Genomic DNA, 24,231 nt, shown 5'->3' with positions numbered 1-24,231 from the left:
AGTGCAGCTTATGGATTATCGTTTCGATTTTCCTTTTTCACATGCATCCAGCCTGTCTTTCATTGACTGAGCTGCGATTTCAAAGTGGCTCGGTATATGTGTCTCTGCAGTATGGTGTCTCCCAAAGCAGATTATGATCAACTGATGAGCCCCTTAGTTGCTCATGAATTGCTTTGTTCTGGCGGCGGGAATATGGCCTTTGCAGCGATGCATGGAGTTCTGGGATGTTGGAATATTTTTGCAGCGGCGCATGGATTCTTCACACTCACTTATATTCAAGTAAACCCGAGTTGTCCTCTGATGGTACTAGAGGCTCCGGTTATTGAGGAACATGTATGTTCATTCCCATTACTCAATTGGATGGCTGAAATGTTTTCAGATGAGAACAATGACTTCCTGTTGGAGGCTGTTGCAACGTACTGTGCATATAAACTGTTGGAGTGAGGTGCATTTCCTTCTCTCTCTCTCTTTCACGACCGGCGTCATATGCTGAACATCGGATTTTTTTTTTATTATTATTTTGCTGGCCTATTGGTTTTACTGTGCCCACAAGTGTTAACTAAATTGGAGTATTTTCAAATTTCTGAGTTTGCTCCTGTTTTTCCATTATGGCAAATTTGAACTTGATTCTATCTCTCGAACTTGAACTCTGCGTTCCTGCTTTGCCCCCATTACTTGTCCGTGCTCCAATCACGAGAGGGTTTAGTGGGGCTGAGCCTTGCATTCATACAGTGTTAAGTTAGCATGAGCTTATTAGAAGTTTAAACGCCATTCTACCTTTTGCAGTCTTTTGCACATGGCACACATGTTAACTATTGTTTAGAGTTAGGCTGAATGTTTTGTTTCACATGAGAATAACTTGTTTTTCTACATTGCTAGACTTGCTTCGAAAGCTTAGTCTGAACAGTGAGTGCCGAGGCCTTCAAGTTTATCTAAACACTGTAGCTGTTGTTCGAACTGATCAGCGCACGTTCTAGCCATAACATATATGCAGCTGTAGCCAACTAAGAGACTGGCGCCTTTAACAATGCACTGTGTAGGCATGATTGAACACACTTGGAGAACATTTGTATGCTGAGAGCTTGTGCAGAACTCAATGTGACTCACTCCTGCTAATCCTTGAGGTATGGGGGTCGCCTATGCAAGCCTAAGAGACCTTCTTTAGTTATAAAATATTCTATTAGCAAGGGAGGGTGAAATATAGGTATATATTTAACCTGTTTCCATTTAGCATTCTAACATGCTTTCTCCCTTTGTATCTTATGGAATTGTAACTACGCTGACAATCTTATTTCTTATCATATGTCTGATTGTATTAGTTAAGATGCTGCACCTGAGATCACGGCGTTAAAATAAATATTTTAAACTTGCATGTGTCTCCCTTTACTTCCTGTTCTGGACTGGTATGAGAGTATAACATGTTTCCCACCTTACCTGAGGTAACCTAAGTCGCATGTTCAGAGTTGTCTAATCATTGGTAACTTTGCTATAGGACGAAGAGCTGATGAGACACTGATGCTAGTCTGATAGGGGATATTGAGTACTAAAGTGAGTTTTTGACACACCCTTATTCACTGAGGTCCTGAGTCTCTGTGCACAGTTCTGAGTCTGAGCAGAATCCCTGCAACACTTATAATAATAATCAGATCACGTTGTGGGGTTTTTGAGCAAAATAAGTGAAAACCCTCCCCCTGTGATTTAATCACAGTGGATCATCTCCTGCCAGCGAGACTAAAGGCCTGGTTACATGTGCATGTACATCAAAAGTGTACATGCATATATAAAACATATTACAATCTTGAAGTTACAGGTTTCACAAAAATTCAACAAAAATGACACTTGTGATAGGATAGCAGAATACATGGCGTGTTATACTGTGTTGCGTTACACTCTTGTTTTAGATGGTTTCTATGGTGAATTAGTTTGTGGCCCGTCATTTTGTTTTCCTGCATAGATGCGATAGACTGTATGTTGGAAGTAAAATAAACGTGTTTCAAAAAGCATTTACGCCTTTCTTGTACTTGTGAAGGCTTTCACAGAGAAATGAGGAGGTTAATAAGAAGCCCATGGGCCGATTACATTTACTGGGTTACGAGGTTATCGCTGCAGCTATTTTAGATGTAGCTGATCATGTTGCAGGTTACAAGTAGAACCTCCCTTTTGAAAGCAGACCGGAGCCAGAGTTGAAGGAAGCCGGCATGAACAAGATGGCAGCGGACTGTCCACTGTCCCACGGACACGCGCATGCTGTCTGCTTTGGACAGATGGCAAGAGCAGCCATCTTTGTCCATGCAGGCGCGGGCATGAGCCCACGATTCCAAAAGGTCCTCCCTGGAGAGGGCAGTGCATGCGCTGCTTTTGCCAGGCGAGACCTAAAAAGGAAGGATTGCAAACCTGCCAGGATGGCTGGGGGCAGAGTTGTTCCCTTCCTCAATTACACTGCAAAAAGGCTTGCCTTCAGCACACACAATGGAACCTGACACTAGTCTTTTGTCACACCAGACTTCTTGGAGCATTGTCAGGTGAAGGGAAGACTTATCAAGAACCAGTTGTTGTGGGGGTAGCACATGATGTTCCCCCACACACAAAGGTTGGCACCAGGAATAAATATCAGACCCTTAGAAAAACACATCAGTATACTTATTGACCTGTGGACATTACAGAAGAAGAACTGCTCTGCCAGCGAACGGCTGCCCTGCTGCTATCACTGGACTGCCCTGCTGCATAAGGACGGTCTTGCTTTCTGAGAAGGAAGACAGGACCTGCTCCCTTCATTCCAGGCTATCCTGAGTGTCAGAGCTACAGGGATACAACAAGCTCCAGAGGCCACCACTCAACTGCCCAGCTGACCTCCTACCCTGGACCTCCCTAGACCTGCAACCGGGCATGCAACTGGGCCTACCTGAGGCTTGCGGGCTTCTGCTGAAGTGTGTCCCTGATGGCCAAGAGGTGTCTCTCCAGGTCCTGGACTGTTGGCTGGCATCAAAATGTGCTCCTCCCTGCCCAACGGAGAGATCCATCAGAATCACGCAGTGTGATGCAACTTGAAGCAGGATCTCGCATCACAGCCCCTTGCAGTTCTTTATTGCAGACCTCTTCGGAATCGGCATGACGCAGCTCAACAAAGGACCTCACATTGCAGCTCCTAAATGGCTGTGTCTTCAGAACCGATGCAGCGAGATGCAACTTGATGCAGAACTTCGCATCACAACCTTCGGAGCTCCTCATCAGAACTAACACAGCTCGGCAAGAAACCTCGCATCAAGAACATACGGTACGATTCTCAGCAGGACTAATCTGGTCTCTGTATCAGGCCCATGCTCCATCGCGGATGGCTTAAACTTGTGACTTTGTCCAGGTCTAGTGAGACCAGCTAACCACAGCGGGCCGTTAGTGCTTCAAAGAGCTATTTTTACTTAAAACTTTGAAATGACATATCTCCAAGTCATCTGATTGGATTTTTGGCATTTTGGCATCACTTTATTTCTAAAACTTTACTCTATTTTCCTAAATAGTTTTGGGATTTTTTTGTTGTCTTTTCACTTCATTAGAGTTTGTATGCTGCATAAATACTTCATACTTTGCCTCTAAATTAAGCCTGACTGGTTTGTGCCAAGCTACCCGAATGTTAAGCACAGGTTAATTTAGTGACTTTTGTGGTTCACAAGGACTGGGGCTATTGACTGCGGTTGATGGCTGAGTGGGGATTCCACTTCTCCCCACCCAATAACACAATTTCTTGCAACAGTTGTTTAGAATTCGAATGCAATAATGAAGATTGGAGTAAAAGATTAAAAAAAATTGAATTGTCTGACTTATTTTGCATTATTACAATCATAAAACTATGCTCTCATGAGCTCCGCCCTGGACTTTGCCCCGAGAAAAATAATGATCAGTCCACGGATCCTCAGTTTTTACAATGGGTAAAATATGTAGGGTGAATTATAGCTTAGAATCAAACCAGATAGTGTGATTTTTTTTATGTTCCATATTGGAGATGAGGCTGCTACCTGAACCAATGAATCTTCAAAGAGGACGGAATCCTATCTCCTACCTTTCATTAACACATTGTCCACCTAAGCTTCTATCAGGCAAAGTAGGTTGTAATTTTTCAAAAAAACATAAATGCCAATTTCACTCAATGATATTCTGTGCTTATTCCCCAGATCGAGATGACAATTCGTGCTATTTTAGACTTTCAGAACTATAGGCGAGGGTATAATTGCTTTATCATATTACATCTGTAACATTAAATACTCCATTTGCAGCACCATGATTATAGTTTAATACTTGAAATATGACCTTCTTCTCTACTGAAAGCTACTTTTTATGTTTCAATATTAATTTGTACAGTGTGTGGCTAAGGAGGCTATTTTCTCATTACAACAGCATCACTAACCTGCTGTGTAAAATGAACACAAAATCTAAAGACTTCAATAGAGATGTTCTGCCAGGAGAGAAGCTTAAGGTTAGCAGTAATGACAGACGTTTATTTGTACAGATTATCAGTGGGAAGCACTTAAGAAAATTACAAATTGGAATGATACTTGGAAATGGAATATTCAGTTGTCGTGCTGTCAATCAAGCAGGTCAGCTACATATGTATCACATTTCTTTAAGCCGTGGTTTGCTATTTATATTACAAGTACATTGTAATAAGGATTCTCAAGCTCTGATAATGGCGTTAAATTCATATTCTCACAGTATGATCCCTTTAAGATCGTGCACCGTTTATAGCAACATCATTTGGACTCAACGCTCCAATGTTTCAAAGGACTATGACAATACTGCCCTCTCAGCCCCATCAGGGCATCATTTTAGGTTCCTTTTTGGGGAAACAAATAACAGGATTTTAGAGAAGCTTATTGAGAGCAGGGGGGGGGAGGCTGGTGCTTTCCCTCCCTGATCTTTTTGGTTTGCCTGCTTAGAAGGCTTTATTAAAAGCAGCAGCAAATGAGTGGGTGGCAGGGACCAAGGAGGAAACCTTGACCTGGAGAGATGTTTGCGGGCGGGCTGCCCTTCCGATGTGCGCACTCTTTAATCGGTATGTAAACATTATTATTGACAGATTGCACGCACTAACCTTCAGGACAGAGCTTTAACGTCTCTGAAAGGCATATATTGCACAGGTGTACTTCCGTGGCAGGCCTCACTTGTTTACAGTGAGATATGCTTATTACGGGGGAGTGTAATTCATACCATTCACGGTCATTTTTCACAGTATCAGAACCAAACATGTATTTTGCAGCCATACATCAAACTGGTGGTTCATAAGGACCTATAGGATAAAAGGGAAGCTGCAATGTAAGAAAACTTCTTACAATGAAGATTCCCTCGATCTTTTTAAATATTTTTTGATGTTCGACATGCATACCCGTGGGTGTCATTTCACCAAAGTGGCAGGGGTAGTGGAAGTGACATCACACACCCTTTGATCTTCCTCTCATACACACACTCCCACATATACATACATTCACACATGCACCCACTCTCTCACATAAACACACTCTCACCCCACAGCATGAACACCATATACATTTAAAAGCATTGTTGCTTACCTCAGCTGACGGGGAGAGTCATATTCCAGCTAAATGTATTCCATTTTAATTGCACTCATAATAACTAGTGAATAATATATTATTATCGATTAGTGTAATAGAAAAATGCAAAAAAAGCAAGGAAAGTGGAGGAGCTCGAGAGACGTCCTTAAGGACAAGCCATCCCTTGTTCTTGGTACTTACTTTAGCGCCTGCGAGGCCAGGGTTCACACAGACACTGCCAGCAGTCAAAAGGGGCAAGCCAGGGGTTGCAGCTGCAAGCCCTGGTCACCCCTAAATGACGCCCATGCCCACCCCACAGTCTGAGGGTTCGACACCACACCTGAAAGATGTTAAACGTATGTCTTCTGAGACACACAACATTTTAACATGAAATATGAATTTTCGCTTTACATTCGTGTCCAACCGTCTTTGATGTCCACAAACACATATAAGCAAGACGCACAAGAGACACACAATACCCACGCTAGGCCAGCGTGGGTGAAGCCTACACCTAGGCGGACCATAAACTTCTCCGCCCTGGAACATTTGCAGTATACTGTGCCCCAAATAATTTTGAATCACTTTTGATATTCACAACAATGCAGATATAAGACACAGAAGGGAAACTGAAGTGACAAAGACAAAACACATACCCCGAGAAAAGCATTGGCCAAGACAAGGCTTGCTGGACTATAAAATACATGTCCTTAGACAGACAATATATGACTGGGACGTATGGAGTATTACATTTCACCAACCAGTATATATTATTTTCAAGTTTACCAGCAATCAATAAAGAAAGGCACACAGGCAACACTTAGCAATCACCACCAAGCTATTTCATACAGTAAGAAGTCAAAGTTTTAAAACAAAAAACATACATAATGCTAAACACAAAATTAAAGACAAAACATACATGTGTTTAAATAATTTCGGGGACTTGAAAGATTTAAAGGTGCTAGAAAATAACTATGGTTAAAAAAAAATATGGTCCACTCATCAAAACATACCATTTGTCATCCCACGATGTAGTGTCTGCAAACTAGTGACCCCCCAATTGTAATTGGACAGAATGTAGTGACACTGCAGGATAGGCTTCACATTGCCTTTAAGTTAGACGATCGTTTCAAGTTTGCAACTGTAGTGAGTATTAGTAAATAAACAGCTACAATGACCATATGCAATGAGAGACTTGTATTAAGTCAAGGGCTGCATGCACATGTGATTCACCAGAGTAACTGCAACATTTGTAACTACAAGGTCCGAATGCAATGGGAGACAGGAAAGATAAAATGTGTATGGAAGCTAAGAAAAACAATTGAACGGTTTTAATTCTGGTTTGATAGAGTGTGTCCACAATATGTTTTGTGGACATTTTATGTTTTTGTGGTGGCAAACAGGGATGATGCATGTATAGTTGAGTGACCATTTGTCCCTAAACCAGATATCTGTAAGGACCGACATGTTGCAGTGACTGGATATTCCTCCTCCAGTTTGTGAATGTTGTCAACATTTCTAATGGTGTTTCTTGCTTTGACAAGTGTTAAAGGAAATGAATGTTTGAGTTGAAGAGGAAGTGCTGTTAACTGTCTCTGGTATTACGCGCAGATCCGGAGGCTGTGAAGGCTCGGTGGCAACTGGCGAGGGGGCATATGATTCTTTGGTGATGGAAGTGAGGCCATTGTGTTTGTGTATTGCTTGTTTCTTCGGTTTGTGTAATGCTCCATAATACTGGATGAATGGGGGGCGGGGAGGGGGGGTGGTCATTTGTTTATTGTAGTGAGCAGGTCCTGCCAATGGGTGAGTTGAAGGAGGGAGGGAGGGGCTTGTTGGGGTCCAGGCTTGTTCCTTTGTCTTAGTCGAAATCTCAGGTTTTCTCAGAAAGTGAGTTGAGCCACTGGGGAGCTCATGCCATATCTAAGGCACTGGAAGAGGCTTTTTTACTCAAAGTGGGTGTAGTTTCATTCATCACCCCTCAGCTCCAATTAAATATGGCCAGGCTAGCAAAGTTTATTTGAATTATTATCTTTCCATTATTATAGATCATTAAAGTAGGAAACGTGTGTGTGGCATTCTGAAGGTTCCCGCTATCCCTGTAGTGAGAGAGATCAGATAGATGTCTTAAACGCCACAGATAAAGAAGTCAAAAGGGATGGGCTGATTGTGGGCATCGATAGAATTAAAAAAAGGGAAGATGGCCGTAATTTGTGACTTTATTTTGGAGGGAACAGTGGTTTGGGTATAGGCTAATGGTGTTTCATTCTTTGATAACACACATTATAGATAATTCTTTTCAAGGCCTGAAAGGATGACACGTCTTTAGTTTATGTATGGTTTAGGAAGACCATTAGTCAACAGGCATATATTAAAATTTAGAAGTCAGGGAGAGAAAGAATGATGGGGCTTATCTGTGCACTATATTGGGTTTTGGTGGTTTTCAATGATTTATGTCAGAACATTACAACGTACTACTTTCCTTAGGAAGGTACCGGAAATGCCATGGAAGATGCATCATTAATTCTGTTCCATTGGTTGACAATGTTAAGTTCTCTTATCTAGTCTCGCCTTGATTTACTAGGGAAGGCTTCGACTGGTATCCTGCTATTCACAAGCAGCAGTACATATTCCATAGACAAGGCGCATTAGTCAAGTACTACTGGAGGATCCGGGATGCAGAGGAGAACACCCTCGCCCACTATTGTTGGCAGTAGCGGCTGGTGACTTATGAAAATGGTGTGGTGGGTGCAGCACTTAAAAGTGAAATAATTTGGAAAGAAGGACATGCTGAAATTTGAAAGGCAGTGATGATAGGGGGACATTCTATATGTACGTGTCACCTTGCTGTATTGGAAGGAATAAGTGATAGGTTCCGGTCCTCCTGATGTGGGGTGATGTTGTGTTTCTATCTAGGACCCTAATTCGATATTCCCGATTTATGCCCTTATATGGCTATAATAAATAATATCCTTATAAAGGCATAAGAATCATATCCATATTTAGTAATAGCCCATGCAGTCCAAATACGGCAAGGCTACTCCCCTAGACTCCTAGAAAGTACAACTCGTTCTTTAAACAAACCAAACCTCCAGCAACCTGGGAATTCCCCATGCTTTTGTTTTGGTTTGTCCTAGAACTCCTGCGAGCACTGAAAGAACGGCCAGTTCTTAGTGACATCTTTTATTGACGTCTTATGTCCAACCTTACGTCAAACCCGGCACCTTTCAGGTATAAATATACCAACAGTTGCCTTAAGCAAACACACGGTGGTTTGGAGCAGGGCGGCTATCTACTTGCCCGAGAGCCCAGCTTATGCGAGAGCCCACGGACGCCGCCCCTCCCTTTTGACGCACTGAAAAAGACGCTGTCTTTTTCTCCAGCCGAGAAAATCCAGCCCCGGTGTTTCCAGCCGCCCTTGCGGGTTGCTGGGATATCGAGTCCTGAGAGAGAGATACCAGACCTCCTGCTTTCTATTACCCAGGTACAGGGCTGACTAAACCCTTGAGAGAATTCTTGATTCAGATTCCTTGGCAAAAACCAACTTAACTTAAACTGCTACTTACTTACTCCTTCCCACGTATTAGGCTTAGGTCAGGTACACCGGGGTAGGCGTATTTAGAAGCACCAGTTGAGTACGATTAGTCAATGTATATATGTATGTATATATTTTATCCATTTTAAAGTATCATATGGCTAAGAAACCATATCAATGCTTTTACAGTATTATTTCATAATACTCCTTTTACTGTACGCACTTTACTTTATGTTAAGTATTGCAATTGTGGCAATTCATTTCTCTTGCATGAGAAAGAAGACTGCTCAATAAATAACACCTTTTATTGAAAATGCCCGTCTCTCTATTTCTCTGCACTCTGGTGAAACTAAGTATGCACGATTGACTGAGTAAAATAGCTGTCTATTGTTTTCACACAACTCTAGAGATACACTCTTAATCTGAGGGAGCAAAGTTGTCATGTTTATGGTTGTCAGAAGCTAATCCCTTCTTGTCTATCCAGGGAAGTTAAACTCCTCCTTGTTTATTTGAGAAAGTTTATGGTGACCTCTGAGCTAGCTGGCAAAACTAATTAAGTCTAATATAGTCAGTAGAGACCTAGTTGACCTCCGTCCTACGTCTACACTGCTGTTTATATTATTCCAATGCGCAGAGCCTATTGGGAATATAGGAACTACACTACATGGCGCCCAACATTTGGTAAGGCGATAATCTAACGCAAGACACTAGAGTAACTCAGTCGTGCTTTTTCACACAGACCCTTTTTCCCGTAAAAACCCCAAAAGACGTCTGGAGTGGGTAAAAGGTTAAAATCTGCCGGAACTTAGTAGGAAGAGATTCCTATGTATAGTTTTTGGTTTAGTCAACGTTGAAGGATACAGTGTTCCAAAATATTGTGCACCTAATCTTTGTTTCCCTTGAAACTTGATCTGCAACAAAAGACTTTCTGTCAGTAAAAATGGTAGAAAGTGAAGATGAAGCGGAGAGAGCTAGAATAGCAGCTCAACTCCTAGCGGATGACGCAAATCTCCAAAATGAAGACCCGAATGCTATACTCATTCCGGTCAATATAAGAAGAACTATAACTATTAAACTTATAGAAAACGGACTGACATCACGAGGTGGTACAGTCATATTCGTGGTAGAGGCCCATGAATATCGGCAGACAGAGGTATTCTATTCATGGATACACTTTCCAGCAGCAAACGCTGTAACAAAAGAATTCCACTTTTACAAAATAGAGGAACCTCCGGATGACTACACTCCTTTCGAGGAGGTTGAAATCCCACTAAATTACCAAGAGCACCTGCTCTGGTTTAAAGGCGCCCTAAAACATAAAAATCACATCACCAGGCTCGGTCCACTAGGTAGACCAGGAGCCACGTGGCCGTTTCTAGCCAGCTACACACCACATCCAGACTTTGATAAAATGTCAGACCGGGAACTTTTAGCTCAGCTAAAACTATTAATTAAAATACATAGACAATTGGTCCAATATGTAATGCGGACTTCAACAGTCCAACCAGCAATTAACATTCCACAGCTGATCCCTCATCAGGGGAACACAAACAAAATTACACCACAGAACATACAATCATGTCTTGGTAAAATACCCTCAAAACGGGAACAAATTCCATTCTGGTTAGCACAAAAAATCACTCAAATAGAGGCAGTATTTCCTGATACTACACCAACAGAGAAACACAGAATTCTGACTATCTGTCTTCCAATGGGGATAGCACCACATGTGGAGGACTGTAACACTTGGGGCACAGTCTTTGCTTCCATTTACACAAAAACACATGGTGTTCCGTCTATGGCGGTAATACCAGATGTGCTAAGACAGATTCAAAATGAATACGGTCCAGAACCTGCTTTAACTCTGGGTATGAAATTACTGAAAGACTTCAAGCAGGTCTCAGCTATATTATTAGCCAACATAAAAGGAGAAGCAGCATCTGTGGCGATCCGCCAGAAATTGAAAGAAACAGAAATAGCAGAACAACCATTTGAACTTGCCAGAATCATAGAAAAATCCTATGAAGAACTAGGTAGAGATAGTTTGGGTGGGAAAACCCCAACTAACTGAAAATCCTGAAAAAAACCTTTAATAAAAATAATCTAAACACTCTAAAAAAGAGTTGGGATGGTAATAAACAATCCACTCCCAGAGAAAAATGATTCCAGTCCAGAGGAAGGTCTCCTCAACGGAGAGAAAGATCTCCGGACCAAGGAAACAAGTCTCCCCAGAGGGAGCCCTCTGAGAAAAGATACAACCTTAGAGATAGGGATAAATTGAGAAAACCTGATAGATATCAAGATATTGATACACGTCCCTCTCGATCTTTTCAGACTTCCTCACAGAAATCGGAAAGAAGAGGACGGTCAGAACACAAGGAAGAGCACGTCAAGCCCAAAGACAAAGAACCTGCTCATCAAAGTAAAAAAATAAAATTTCCAAGAAAGAAGGTAGCCAGTATTAAAATAATAAAACATGCCGAGGACACTGAGGACACAACTGAAAAACGGAGAGTGGGCTCAGACAATGCTAGACAGCGCAGCAGAAGTGATATTAGCTCGCAAGATCTTGATGAATCTTCTGGAGACAGTGGACACGAATGAATACATTCAAGTGGAAACTGCAGATACCAGAGTTAGCAAACCTCATAAAATATCTGAAATAACACTGCTTATAGAGGGGGACAAGACTAGGAAAGTAAGGGGTCTCTTTTGTGATAACCTTTCGAAAGGCTATGACATCCTGTTAGCTGAGAAAGACTGGCCACCAGAGTTTGTCAGGGAGTGCCCTCATGGCGAAGAAATGATTATGCCTGCCTTCTCAAATCATATTTCAACTCATAAAAAATCCATATATGCAAGAAAATGGGCAGTGGCCCAAGCTCCTGCATTATATAAAAATCATGTAGGATGGGATGAGGATTCTCCTCATCACAAAATCCAGTTAAAAAATCAACCCACTGCACAAAGGCAGTACCCAGTTAAGCAAGAAGCTAGAAAGCAAGTCAGGGAGATCTTAGATCAACTTGAATACCAGGGGGTGATTGAAACATGCACCTCACAAATGAACAATCCTTTGGCTTGGAGACAGGAAACAGACGATTCATATCGTCTAGTTTTGGACTACAGACACCTAAACTCCTGTTGCAAAACATTTGCAGTACAAAACTCACAGAGTGCAGCACTAATGAATAACATCGTGCCCAAAAAATATAAAACGACATTAGACATCTCTAATGGATTCTTTTGTCACCTGAAAGTAGGTATTTGACTGCTTTCTCAATAATGGGGTCGCAAAAACACTTCTGTCGACTCCCACAGGGATTCAAGAATAGCCCAGGATTATTCTCAGCAAGAGTAACAGAGTTACTACAAATATATGATGATGAAGCATTATCTTATGTCGATGACATCTATCTAACAGATGATGACCTGGAGACACACTTGAAAAGAGTGAACACCATAATACTTGGGTTTGCAGCTGAGGGTTACAAATTCAACTTTAAAAAGTCAAGAATTGCCCATCTAACTGTCCTATTTTTAGGATATGAATTATCAAGTGAAGGCAAAAGCCTAGCAGATAACTTCTTAGAGAAGTGTGCTGTACCCCAAGCACCAAAAACGCTGAAGAACTTACAATCAATACTAGGTTTCCTGAATTTCGGAAGAACATACATTCTAAATTATGCAGAGAGGGTTAAACCTCTCTATGAATTAATAAAACCTGATTTCAAATCAATAAATTGGACTCAGAAAGACACAGAAATTTTAAGATCATTGCAAACAGACATGTTAGCTAAAACAAAATTGCAAACTCGCGAAAACATACGCAACCTTGTAATCCGAGTCATCCCAGGAAGATGCGGATTCACGTACCTAACCTCTAATGAGGGAGAAACGGTACCAATAACTTACAAATCACACTTGTACACACAAGCTGAAATGAAATTCAGTTCTACTGAAAAGGTTCTAATAGCGGTACAAACTGCTGTAGCAAAAGAAAGAGTCCAATCCCAAGGCAGAAGAATAACTGTTTTAACAGCAGAATCAGCACTTGAGGCATTAACAAGCCCACGCAATTTGACTGCTGTGGCATTAGATCCAAAATGGATACAATGGGAAAATTCTCTTGCTGCAGAAGACGTGAAATACTATTTTGACCCGAAAATTAAAAAACGAGAAAATCTAGAATATGAAGAAGAATATCCTCTGCCAATCGAAATTCTGCCTCTCGAACAGTACACATGTGTAATCTACATGGACAGATTTGCACAACACCACGATGTAGAGAAAAAATCCTACAACGCAGCGTGCGCGATTGTTAAAGGTCGCTGGCGCTTTGGTAAATTCAGACCAATAGTCACCAAAACTGAATCACTCAGAAACTGTTCAACTCAGTGAGCTGAAATAAGATCTTTAAAGATGGCGCTTGAAAATGCCGATCGCGAATTCCCCACATTAATAGTGTGTGATTCGCATTACTGCGTCAAGTCTTACAACAATGACTTGCAGAACTGGGTTCAAAACGATTACAAAGATGACACAGGTGCCACAATAAAGCATAAAAAGCTTTAGGAACAGGTAGTTCTTTTGCAGAAAGAACTACAAAAGACTCACGTGATACATACACTGAGTCATCAACGTGATGGCGTTCACGTTGCAGGGAATTCATTGGCTCTCAGAGCCACAGCGGAAGCGGTCTTACTGGCTTCCGTAGCCACAAAAAAGCATTCTAAAAAATACATAGACGGAGAAACCATGCTGGCGGTAAAAGTGTCTTTAAAAGGCGACAATGCAGCATTACCTCTGAACTATCCACTCAGTAATACATACATAATTGATGCAAACTCCGTTCCTTTTGCTCAAATCCCTGGAGTGGGGGATAGAGTAATTCCAAACACGAACAGGAGAGTCTTATTAATAGCAGACGCACACATGGGATTGGGCATAGGGCATCGAGAGATCAAGGAATCTCTACAAGAGTTACAATCAGAATACTGGTGGCCGGGGATGAGCTTGCAACATTACAAATTTGCAAAGAGCTGTCCAAACTGCAACAGAGATCGCAGTCGTGAACCGACCGGAGTACTGCCAGGACCCCTTTTTTAGAAAGCATCAAGCTATCTGTACGCAGAAATCCAGCCGGAGAAATGCGTCCCCATAATATTTAAGACTAGATTCACTTAAAATGCAGACACCAGCACTCGGCTGAGGCCAGAACTGTTATACAAATTTTTGCGAGTCTTTATCGGCATATACGCAATTGGCATGCTACATTCTGACCAGGGTCCTGCGTTTAGCTCTCGAGCTTACAAAGAGGCCATGAACAGCATGGGCATTGCATTGCGGTACTCTTCTCCATTCCATCCTGAGGGAAATGCGGTAGTGGAAAGAAAAAACCGTGACATAAAGCAATCTATAACGGCGAGGGTATTAAGTTCGGGTGATGGGTGGGTCAAACATTTAACAAGTGTCCAACGTAGTCTTAATAATCTGCCAAGAAATTCTCTAAAAGGTCTCACTCCGTACGAACTATTGTTCGGCACTAGAATGTATATTCAGGATCTTGATAGTCACACTTCAGTGGTAGAAGAAAAATGCTTTGACATCAAAGACCGTTTGGCTGTTTTACAGGACTTAAATGAAACAAGAAGAAACCTGAGTAACATAAAGTTAAAACAACAGCCAACAGCCACTGAAGAAAAACCACCTGTCCCAGCAAGACCTGTCTGGATTCCGAAGATTGGGGATCTGGTCAGAGAGAGGATCGTGGTGAAGAAGGAATTTGGGCCTTCTTACAGAAAAGCAGTACCTGTCTTAGCTGTCAGCGGAACAAGATCAGTTGTACTACCGCCCCTTGCTGGTAAAAAGGAGAACCGAGTTGTATCCATTGACCTGGTAAAACCACAATCATATAGCCAATAATAAGTAGTAGGCCCAGTGGACTCCCAAGAAATAGCAGAATACCAAAATTTGCTACAATCCAAGAGGTTCAAACTGAGAGACTAATCACATTTGATAAACCTGCAGTGAATAAAAAAGGACTATGCAACAATGCCATGGAACTTGTGCCTCTTGAAACCCAAATTGCAACAGTTCGTCAAGAAACACCTGTCTACAATGATGTAGCATCGGACTATACTAATGTCTCCAAGAAAGACCCAAAGACTAAAGAAAATCCGGAAGCAATTCCAACAATTAACAGAACTGCATCTGGCTACTTCATCAATTTCGATGACTTTTCTGATGATCCAAGTGAACATGAAGAAATGCCAGCAACAAAAACTTTCAAAGACAAAGTAACTGAACTCTTTCATCAACTAAAAGAAACCTATCTGATTTCTCCATGGATTGAATGTTGGATTGTGTTAGGTGTACTTTTCCTCCTGCTTTGGCTCATTATGGTTCTTTGTTTGGGAAAATTCATTGAAGGAAAATACAGTACAATGGACACAGCAAGTCAGAACATCAACTTGGTCCTAAAGCCTCACAAGTCATCTCACATCGAGAAAAGAGAACTATCATCAGTGAACATCACAGCCAATCCAATACCCGGTGGGGTAGCATGGGACAAAACGGATTATGAAATTTATGGCCCGATTGAGCTCTTGAAATATCCACACCAGTTTAAAATTTCATTAAGTGACTTTGTAAAACCAAGTACTTTCTCTGATGATTGGGACTTTGAAAATATAAATAATATGATGTCAGATTTAGTAATGTCAGCAAAATGTACAGAACATGATTATTTACAGGGTTCATCAAATTATGAAGAAATGTACTGCTATAATCACTTTGGTCATCACTATTTGCATAAATCTGCACAGCCTAGAAATGTTTTTAATTATAACCAATGGGAACATTGTGCAACACCGCCTAAAGGCAGCTCGAAAACATTCTATGAGAAATTCCCATACTTCTCAGGGTTTAACACAAGTGATGCAGAAACGTTTTACTTTAAAATGTTACATAAGACAGGAATGAAAACAATGTTAACAAATACTAAATTGATTTACTCTGAAACATTTTATGAAAAAATGACTACATTTGGTTTTGAATTTTGGAAAAATAACATTGAAACAAAAACCATCTGGGGTACAAAAGAATGGCAGGTACAAGGTCTAGAAGCATTATTTAGAGCCTGCATGATCCCAGAACAAATAATATTCTTGAATGACACAAATCAACAGACAACCTGTCTTGGCCTAGCCAAGATCAAAGACTTAAACAAACCGTCTATTCCAAAGCCCATACCTGATAGTAATAGCACTACAGATGTGGAGATAGACGTATCCCATATTTTACACCAAAACAGAACACGTCCTGATTGGAAAAAATGGTTGATCTGGCCCACAGACACAAATAACTGTCAAGAGAGATTCCTGAACAAAATACCGGGGTTAAAACTGAACAGGCCAGACCCAAGATACTCCCAGAGACAACATCCAGGGATAGTTACAACATACAGTGTAGGGAAACTATGCCTCGAATGGCTACAGAAATCCACACTGGGTGAAATTAGGTAAGACTTGACTTTACTTAAAGACGGTGCTGACTTGCGCAAACAGCGTCAGACCACGCAAACAGCGTCAGAAACGTTTCATAGCGGCCGGTATATACGCTGAATACAACGAGGCTTGGAAAGAAACACAAATTGAAACAGCAGAAAAAATACGAGAAATTGATCGTATTAATTTGGAAAAATCACTTTCTGTTGTGGACAATGGGTTAACGACTCTGTCCTCCAGAATATATTCACTGGACAGTATCGTATCATCTGCTATTGATATAATAGAGCAGGACTTACTAATGTTACAACATGGTCAGTTCCAATTACGTTCTATTGTACAGCCTGGCTGGACGTTGCAAAACCTGCGTTCAGGCTACGTGCCATGGCGTTTAATCAACGTAACGTCATTATTCTCTATCTTTAACCTTACTGATAAACAAATCAGTTTGGCACAAAAAGGAGCAGACTATACGATTCTGAGCATTGAAAAACTTGAGAGATTACCATTGACAATGTCAGAAAGACCTGTCATTGAATGGATAATACACGGAATAATCACAATTCCGATAACAATTTTCCAGTTTAAATATTGCCAAGAGTATATACCAGCGGGCCAGTATGAAAGGTTGGGTAAAGGATACATCAAGTCAACATGGACATTACCTTATACACACAAATGTTATAGTGAAAAGAAAAAGGAGGTATATCTTAGTGGGAATAATTGTAAAAAATCACTAAGTGGTACACTTCTGTGTCAAGGTATTACCTTGCATGGAGCCTGCGAAGGGTCTTCGAATAACCTTTCATGTCACCTGCACGACACTCCTACAACTCAGATAGAGCCATTCTTTAGACAACTTTCCAACGGCATTTACGTTCTAATAAGTGACCATAGCTGATGTGGCATGATGCCAAGCAGAGCCTATCTCGTGAGCGTAGTGTTCCATGGTCACTTGCTGTATGCAAGTATTGTATCCAAACAGCAATCCAGACATGGAGGCGGCAATATGGCCTTATTTGAATATCTCTTCTATTCGAATTGATACTTTAAGCAGAATGAAATCCATTCTTTTACAAAAAACTGTGCCTTTGACCTCGTCCAAAGAAACGTATGATCTGCAAGTCGCAAGGACAACAGCAGAGATACATTCCCTATTATCAACAAATTGCCCTGTGCATTTCGTAGAAATGTTAAGCCAAATCTTAAACATGTCAGATACCAGTGGCATCGCACATGTATTTAAGACAATTTTTTTGGGACTGTTAGCACCTTTTGAAACAGTTCTGGGCTTTATCCCGAATTTTGTGCATTCCATTTTTGGCGGTCTGCCTCTTCTTTTGGGACTCATAGCAGGAATTTTATTTTTAATTCTTCTGCTCCGATATGGCAAGCCAAGCCACAGACAAGACTCCAGCAACGATGGGAGAAACAATCCTAGCTATACGCTACCGGGACCGCATCACTAAAGTGCTCGGATTTGCCCGGCTAAGAGATCTAAGTACAACTTGGTTTCTTTCATTCAGACCAATCTGGCAAGATTGCATCTTACCTGTGCTTCGATGTATGCTATGCGGAGAAGAATGCATGTTGGACGTCTGTCTTACACTACCATCAGCAGTACCAATGGATACAGATGCCTTGCTAGGTCCAGTAACGACTCATGCATCGTGTTGTCCCCAGCGGCTACCTATTCTGATGACGGCATTCGTTGAGACTTCACCACTACGAGTATGTGGCGGTGGGGTACGAGATGAAAGCAGCACCACACAGGTACAACCTTCTGTGAGCATTGCTGATCCTGACATCGATGATAGCAATCATTCTCACACATGCACTGTTACAGCATTTTCAAACTTGGTCGAACTTTCACCTGATGTCGTAGACCAATTTCTTTGCAAGTCTGTCTGATATGATGTTCTCTACTGAACAGAAAGAATAACTTTTTTAAAGCAACTAGCACACAGCGTTCCCTGAACTCTGAAATTCGGCCTTCAGCTTTGAAAAACAAAAGCTACTGAAAACAATTGGAACTATTTTTCCCCTGGAAAGCGAAATTATTTTTTTTTTCACTTCCAAAAAATTTACCCTTTTTCTGGCACAAAGTACTCGGCTTAAAGTAGAACTATTCTTAGAGAACAGAGCTTCTATTAAAGGAACTCTAGAGACAATATTTTACCTCAGCCTCTAGCACATGTACAGCATTTGTATCAATATGTGATGAAGTGGTCTCGACCTTCTTTTCTGTATTCAGAGCCATTTCATGTGTAATTTTCGCAATTCATTCAGCTGATATATATATATATGCATTTAACTGAATGATAACACTGCTTGAAAAGCGTAACGTACCAATACTCATTTTCCGTGTATTTACCATATACCATTTCAAATGCGATTTATGTATTTTGGGGTGGGTTGGAAAACACACATGCATCGATATATTTAATATTGCTTAGTTTTTAATAATGATGGACATCAATTCGTGGAGTGGGTGTTGTGTTTCTATCTAGGACCCTAATGCGATATTCCCGATTTATGCCCTTATATGGCTATAATAAATAATATCCTTATAAAGGCATAAGAATCATATCCATATTTAGTAATAGCCCATGCAGTCCAAATACGGCAAGGCTACTCCCCTAGACTCCTAGAAAGTACAACGCGTTCTTTAAACAAACCAAACCCCAGCAACCTGGGAATTCCCCATGCTTTTGTTTTGATTTGTCCTAGAACTCCTGCGAGCACTGAAAGAACGGCCAGTTCTTAGTGACATCTTTTATTGACGTCTTATGTCCAACCTTACGTCAAACCCAGCACCTTTCAGGTATAAATATACCAACAGTTGCCTTAACCTGATGCGTGCGGGCGGAATTCCGCCCGTACGCTGGGAATCTGTAAAGTGCACTTTACATGACGAGCTGGGCTCGTCATGAGCGTGCGAGGAGGCTACCTCATGACGAGCCCAGCTCGTCATGAGCGTCGAAGGGGTTAAGCAAACACACGGTGGTTTGGAGCAGAGCAGCTATCTACTTGCCCGAGAGCCCAGCTGATGCGAGAGCCCACGGATGCCGCCCCTCCCTTTTGACGCACTGAGAAAGACGCTGTATTTTTCTCCAGCCGAGAAAATCCAGCCCCGGTGTTTCCAGCCGCCCTTGCGGGTTGCTGGGATATCGAGTCCTGAGAGAGAGATACCAGACCTCCTGCTTTCTATTACCCAGGTACGGAGCTGACTAAACCCTTGAGAGAATTCTTGATTCAGATTCCTTGGCAAAAACCAACTTAACTTAAACTGCTACTTACTTACTCCTTCCCACGTATTAGGCTTAGGTCAGGTACACCGGGGTAGGCGTAGAGTAGAAGCACCAGTTGAGTACGTTAGTCAATGTTTTTATGTATGTATATATTTTATCCATTTTAAAGTATCATATGGCTACGAAACCATATCAATGCTTTTACAGTATTATTTCATAATACTCCTTTTACTGTACGCACTTTACTTTATGTTAAGTATTGCAATTGTGGCAATTCATTTCTCTTGCATGAGAAAGAAGACTGCTCAATAAATAACACCTTTTATTGAAAACGCCTGTCTCTCAATTTCTCTGCACTCTGGTGAAACTAAGTATGCACGATTGACTGAGTAAAATAGCTGTCTATTGTTTTCACACGACTCTAGAGATACACTCTTATTCTGAGGGAGCAAAGTTGTCATGTTTATGGTTGTCAGAAGCTAATCCCTTCTTGTCTATCCAGGGAAGTTAAACTCCTCCTTGTTTATTCGAGAAAGTTTCTAGTGACCTCTGAGCTAGCTAGCAAAACTAATTAAGTCTAATATAGTCAGAATGGGACCTAGTCGACCTCAGTCCTACGTCTACACTGCTGTTTATATTATTCCAATGCGCAGAGCCTATTGGGAATATAGGAACTACACTACAGTGAGTGCGTTGTCAGCGTTGCTTTTGTTTTGACTACATTTTTGTGATTGTGCAGTGGGGTGAGAGCAACCCTATGCAATCCACACCTTGAAGGGTGAGTACACTGTACACTATTCTGTGAGTACACGGTTACCAAAAGCACATAATGTTTTCAGCTTGATCACGGGGTTTCTCTCGGACAGGGTTGAAGCTGGTTCAAGGAAGGAGGGAAATATGAAATCAGCGCAGGAAGCAGTACTTGAAATCCCGCCTCCTATTGTCATAGGGTGACTGTATCAACGGTCATCCGGTCAGAGGAGGAGGCGGGATCCTAGAACTAGAAGAATGTTTTGAGCTTAGCTCCGGGCGAGCCGAAATCCGACGAAGTCCTGGAAAACCAGCTGCTTCAGGTAGCGCCTGCTTGCCCTCACCACTGCCTCACAGACACACTCTGCACATGCGTGACTTGGGCGATATCGAAAACAGACATCCACCACCCATGTGCAGGGTGTGTTTGTACACTGCCGTGCTGCACTGCTACCAGAGTGCCGCAGCTGCCTCACACCACCAGTCTCCTTTCAATCTCTTTCTCCTTCTTCTGAGACTGGTGGTGCTCCGTCACATACGCCCTCATGCAGGAACCGCACCTGATTGTTGGGTAGAAATTGAAAAGCAAGCCAGGCTCAAAAATTCAATCTTCGAAGCTCTGATGGCTTCATTCTCGGCATTGAAGTTAGAGGAGCCCTGGCTTACTGCCTCTACCTACACCGGCTTCAAATCTGTGGTTAACAAAGCCTTAAAAAGGAATTCTTTATCATTAGATAAAACAGTCCTAGCAAAACAAAAAATTGCCTGGTCCGTGATACAGACATGCCAGAGGTTGCAACCCCAACCTTACTTGCTAGACCATTTCCCGCATCAGAAAAAGCATTTTTTCATGCTACTAAGGCTTGGGTCTTATCCATCAAAGGACCTACCCCTAAATGGAAATACGCATGTCAATCAAAGGAATGCTGCCTGTGCGGAGCTTGGGACGAGTCTTTACTACACCAAATATGCATCTGTCCCGCTCTAATAGAAACGCGCAAAATGGGCCTTCGGGAGGTCTTCAGGAAGGAACAAATAGGAACTTGCAGAGCAGCAGTGATTCACTGTCTCGGGCGCTCATCTATCTCACTGTCCTGCATAGCCATAAACTTTTTTAAAAATGCGGCAAAAAAACTGGCCAATGCAGAACCTGCTAACCAACTCATGCAGTGCTAGAACATTTGGCTTTTGGAATCGCTCAACAGCCTTGCTTATATGTTAATTCTTTATAAAATACTGCCTTTTTATACCTTTTTAAAAAAAATAAAAACAATAACAATAATAACAACAATGTATACTTCTGCATGTTTTACCGATGGTGGTTTTCCCACCCTTTTATGATTTTTTTAATGAAATCAAATAAAAGTATATTTGACTTGACATATTCCATAGCAAAGTTTCACAACACTACCTAATTGTAATGGCACAATCTTTAATGTATTTGTGAACAAACTTTGAGACCAATTCTGATAGAATGGCTTCCAATTTCCAATAAGCCACGGAAACAAGTAGCAGTAAATTTACTCCACATTCAAAAGCACATCTTGAGAGTCTATGCCTTCCACAATACAGCAGTCACAACAAAAAGAGATAGAATGTTCATGTGTAAAGTAATTTGTACCTTAATTTTCTGAACCCTTTCCTTCCTTGCAAAGTTTTCAAGTTTCCTTTTTATTTCAATTTGATGATGGCGCTGAAAAAAGAGAGAATCAAAATCCTGAATTTAGGTCAAAAAGGGCAAAGCCCATTGTGTTGGTGTAGATTAAAAATGAGCAGTTCCTGCAAAACTTGAAATGGTTAATAATGCACATACGAATATTTAAAGGATTCGTGCTCTGAATCAATAATACCAAACCCCTGTATCTGACAAATACTAATTAATATCTTCAATTTTGAAAGTTTCAACAATTAAAAATAAAAAAAGTATTGATTTATGATTAGTTCATACCACATTTCTCCAGCTTCAGTCTATTTAATAAGACAGAAATAATATCCAACTTAGGATCTGGTTCTAATTATTACAATGTTGCAAATAGCACATCAACGTTGACTCAGTTTACAAGTACAAAACAAGCTATTCGAACATGTTGTAAAAGAAAAATTAATAATGAGTCAGCAACTTTTCATCATGCACAAGTTTATATATTTTTAAATCCTCCTCCCACCCCTCCCACCCCGGGGTTAGGCACACACTTATATATAAATTAATGTCAGAAAAACAAAGCCGGAGATAGCTATAAGCCCAATACTACCTCTCGAGCCATCTTGTCAAAGGTTCCCAAATCTTTAAGCCTTTCAGGCGGGACCGTGTACCTCTTTTTTCATAGATGGCTTTTTCAGAGTTGTAGTTTACCATTAATCGTGTTAGCCGTTGGTGATAACCTGGGGAGGATGGATTAAGCCAGGTTGAGGCCAGGCACAGTCGGTACATCACCATGCCTATAAAAACCAAATGCTCACCCGGTTTACCATGGATCTCCTGATCTACCCCAAGGCAAATCAGGGAGGGAGAAAGGAGAATATCCCTCTCTAACACTTCTTTAAAAAAGTTTGCGATCTCATGTTTTAAGTTGCTTAATATGTCACAAGAGGCAAACATGTGATTGAGATCAGCCTGATACAAAGAGCATCGAGGGCAAAGAGTCCTTTTCCCCGTCCCCCATTTCGCAATCTTTTTCGGAGTGTAATACAATGAAAAGCAGGATTTATAATACTGGGCTTGAAGCTGCGCCAGAATTAACAGACTTTGTGCTAGCTCAGTTGAGTGGAAGAAAATGTCTTCGGAGATATCAATTTCCTCTTTCCACTTCCTGGCCCGCATTGCCAAACCATCCAGCATAAATGAGTTAAAAGAGTTATACACGGTTCCAATAGATGGATGGTTCTTTCTCAAATTGTCTATAATAGAGTTATTAATAAATCTTGATGGGCTGCCGCATTTCCTCCTTTAAAAATCACTCACTTGCAGGTATTTGTAGAAATCTTTCCAATCGAATTCAAATCTTTCTTTAAGATTTTCGAAAGAAGCTATATCTGATAAAAAGTATAGCTCGCCAAGTTTGGACAGGCCTTATTTTGCCACTTTTTGATTAATGGATCTTTAAAGATTTCAGGCAGGTTTGGGTTGTTATAAATCGGTGTATAATTATTTATTTGACCCAATCCTAACATTTTACGGACCTATTTCATAATTTTAATCCCGGCAGCCAGCATCTTGAAGCGTAACTTCTTATAGTGGGAATCATGTAGAAACCTCCGGATCCATCCTCATGCATCTTTACCCTTTATGAGTTCTATAGGTGTGGGTATATCTTCTAAAAGGTTATCTATTGGAGTATCTGATAAAAGGGTGAGGTTGTACAAAAGAGTGGTTGCCCAATAATGAAGTCTTATGTTTGGAAGAGCCAGCCCGCCCCTTTTCTTTGGTAAAGAAAGATTTTTATAGGCTCTTCTAGGTTTTTCATAAGCCCATATAAATCGCAAAAAAGGTCTTCGATCCTTTTCAGCACATAGTACTAAACTCTAAAGGGATAGCTCTTATAAGATACACAAATTTAGGGGAAAAAAAGCATTTTAATTATATTGCATCTGCCAATTATCGAAAAATGCAAATTATGTAACTGAGCTAATTCGGGTTTGATTTTATCAATCAA

The 24,231-nt window shown here is 41.1% G+C and overlaps 1 protein-coding gene across 1 annotated transcript in view; it reads right to left on the bottom strand.

The window, feature by feature from the left end:
* Positions 1–24,231, bottom strand: part of ERICH3 (glutamate rich 3) — a 594,366-nt gene that overhangs the window by 477,330 nt on the left and 92,805 nt on the right. The window contains exon 4 of the mRNA XM_078668660.1: positions 22,200–22,271. Within this exon, the coding sequence (XP_078524786.1) occupies positions 22,200–22,271 (72 nt within the window). The remainder of the gene's footprint in view (positions 1–22,199; positions 22,272–24,231) is intronic.

The sequence above is a fragment of the Lissotriton helveticus genome, chromosome 1_2, assembly GCF_964261635.1.
Source record: "Lissotriton helveticus chromosome 1_2, aLisHel1.1, whole genome shotgun sequence".
In the NCBI taxonomy this organism is placed as follows: domain Eukaryota; kingdom Metazoa; phylum Chordata; class Amphibia; order Caudata; family Salamandridae; genus Lissotriton; species Lissotriton helveticus.
This window is presented reverse-complemented; position numbering and strand designations above follow the sequence as displayed.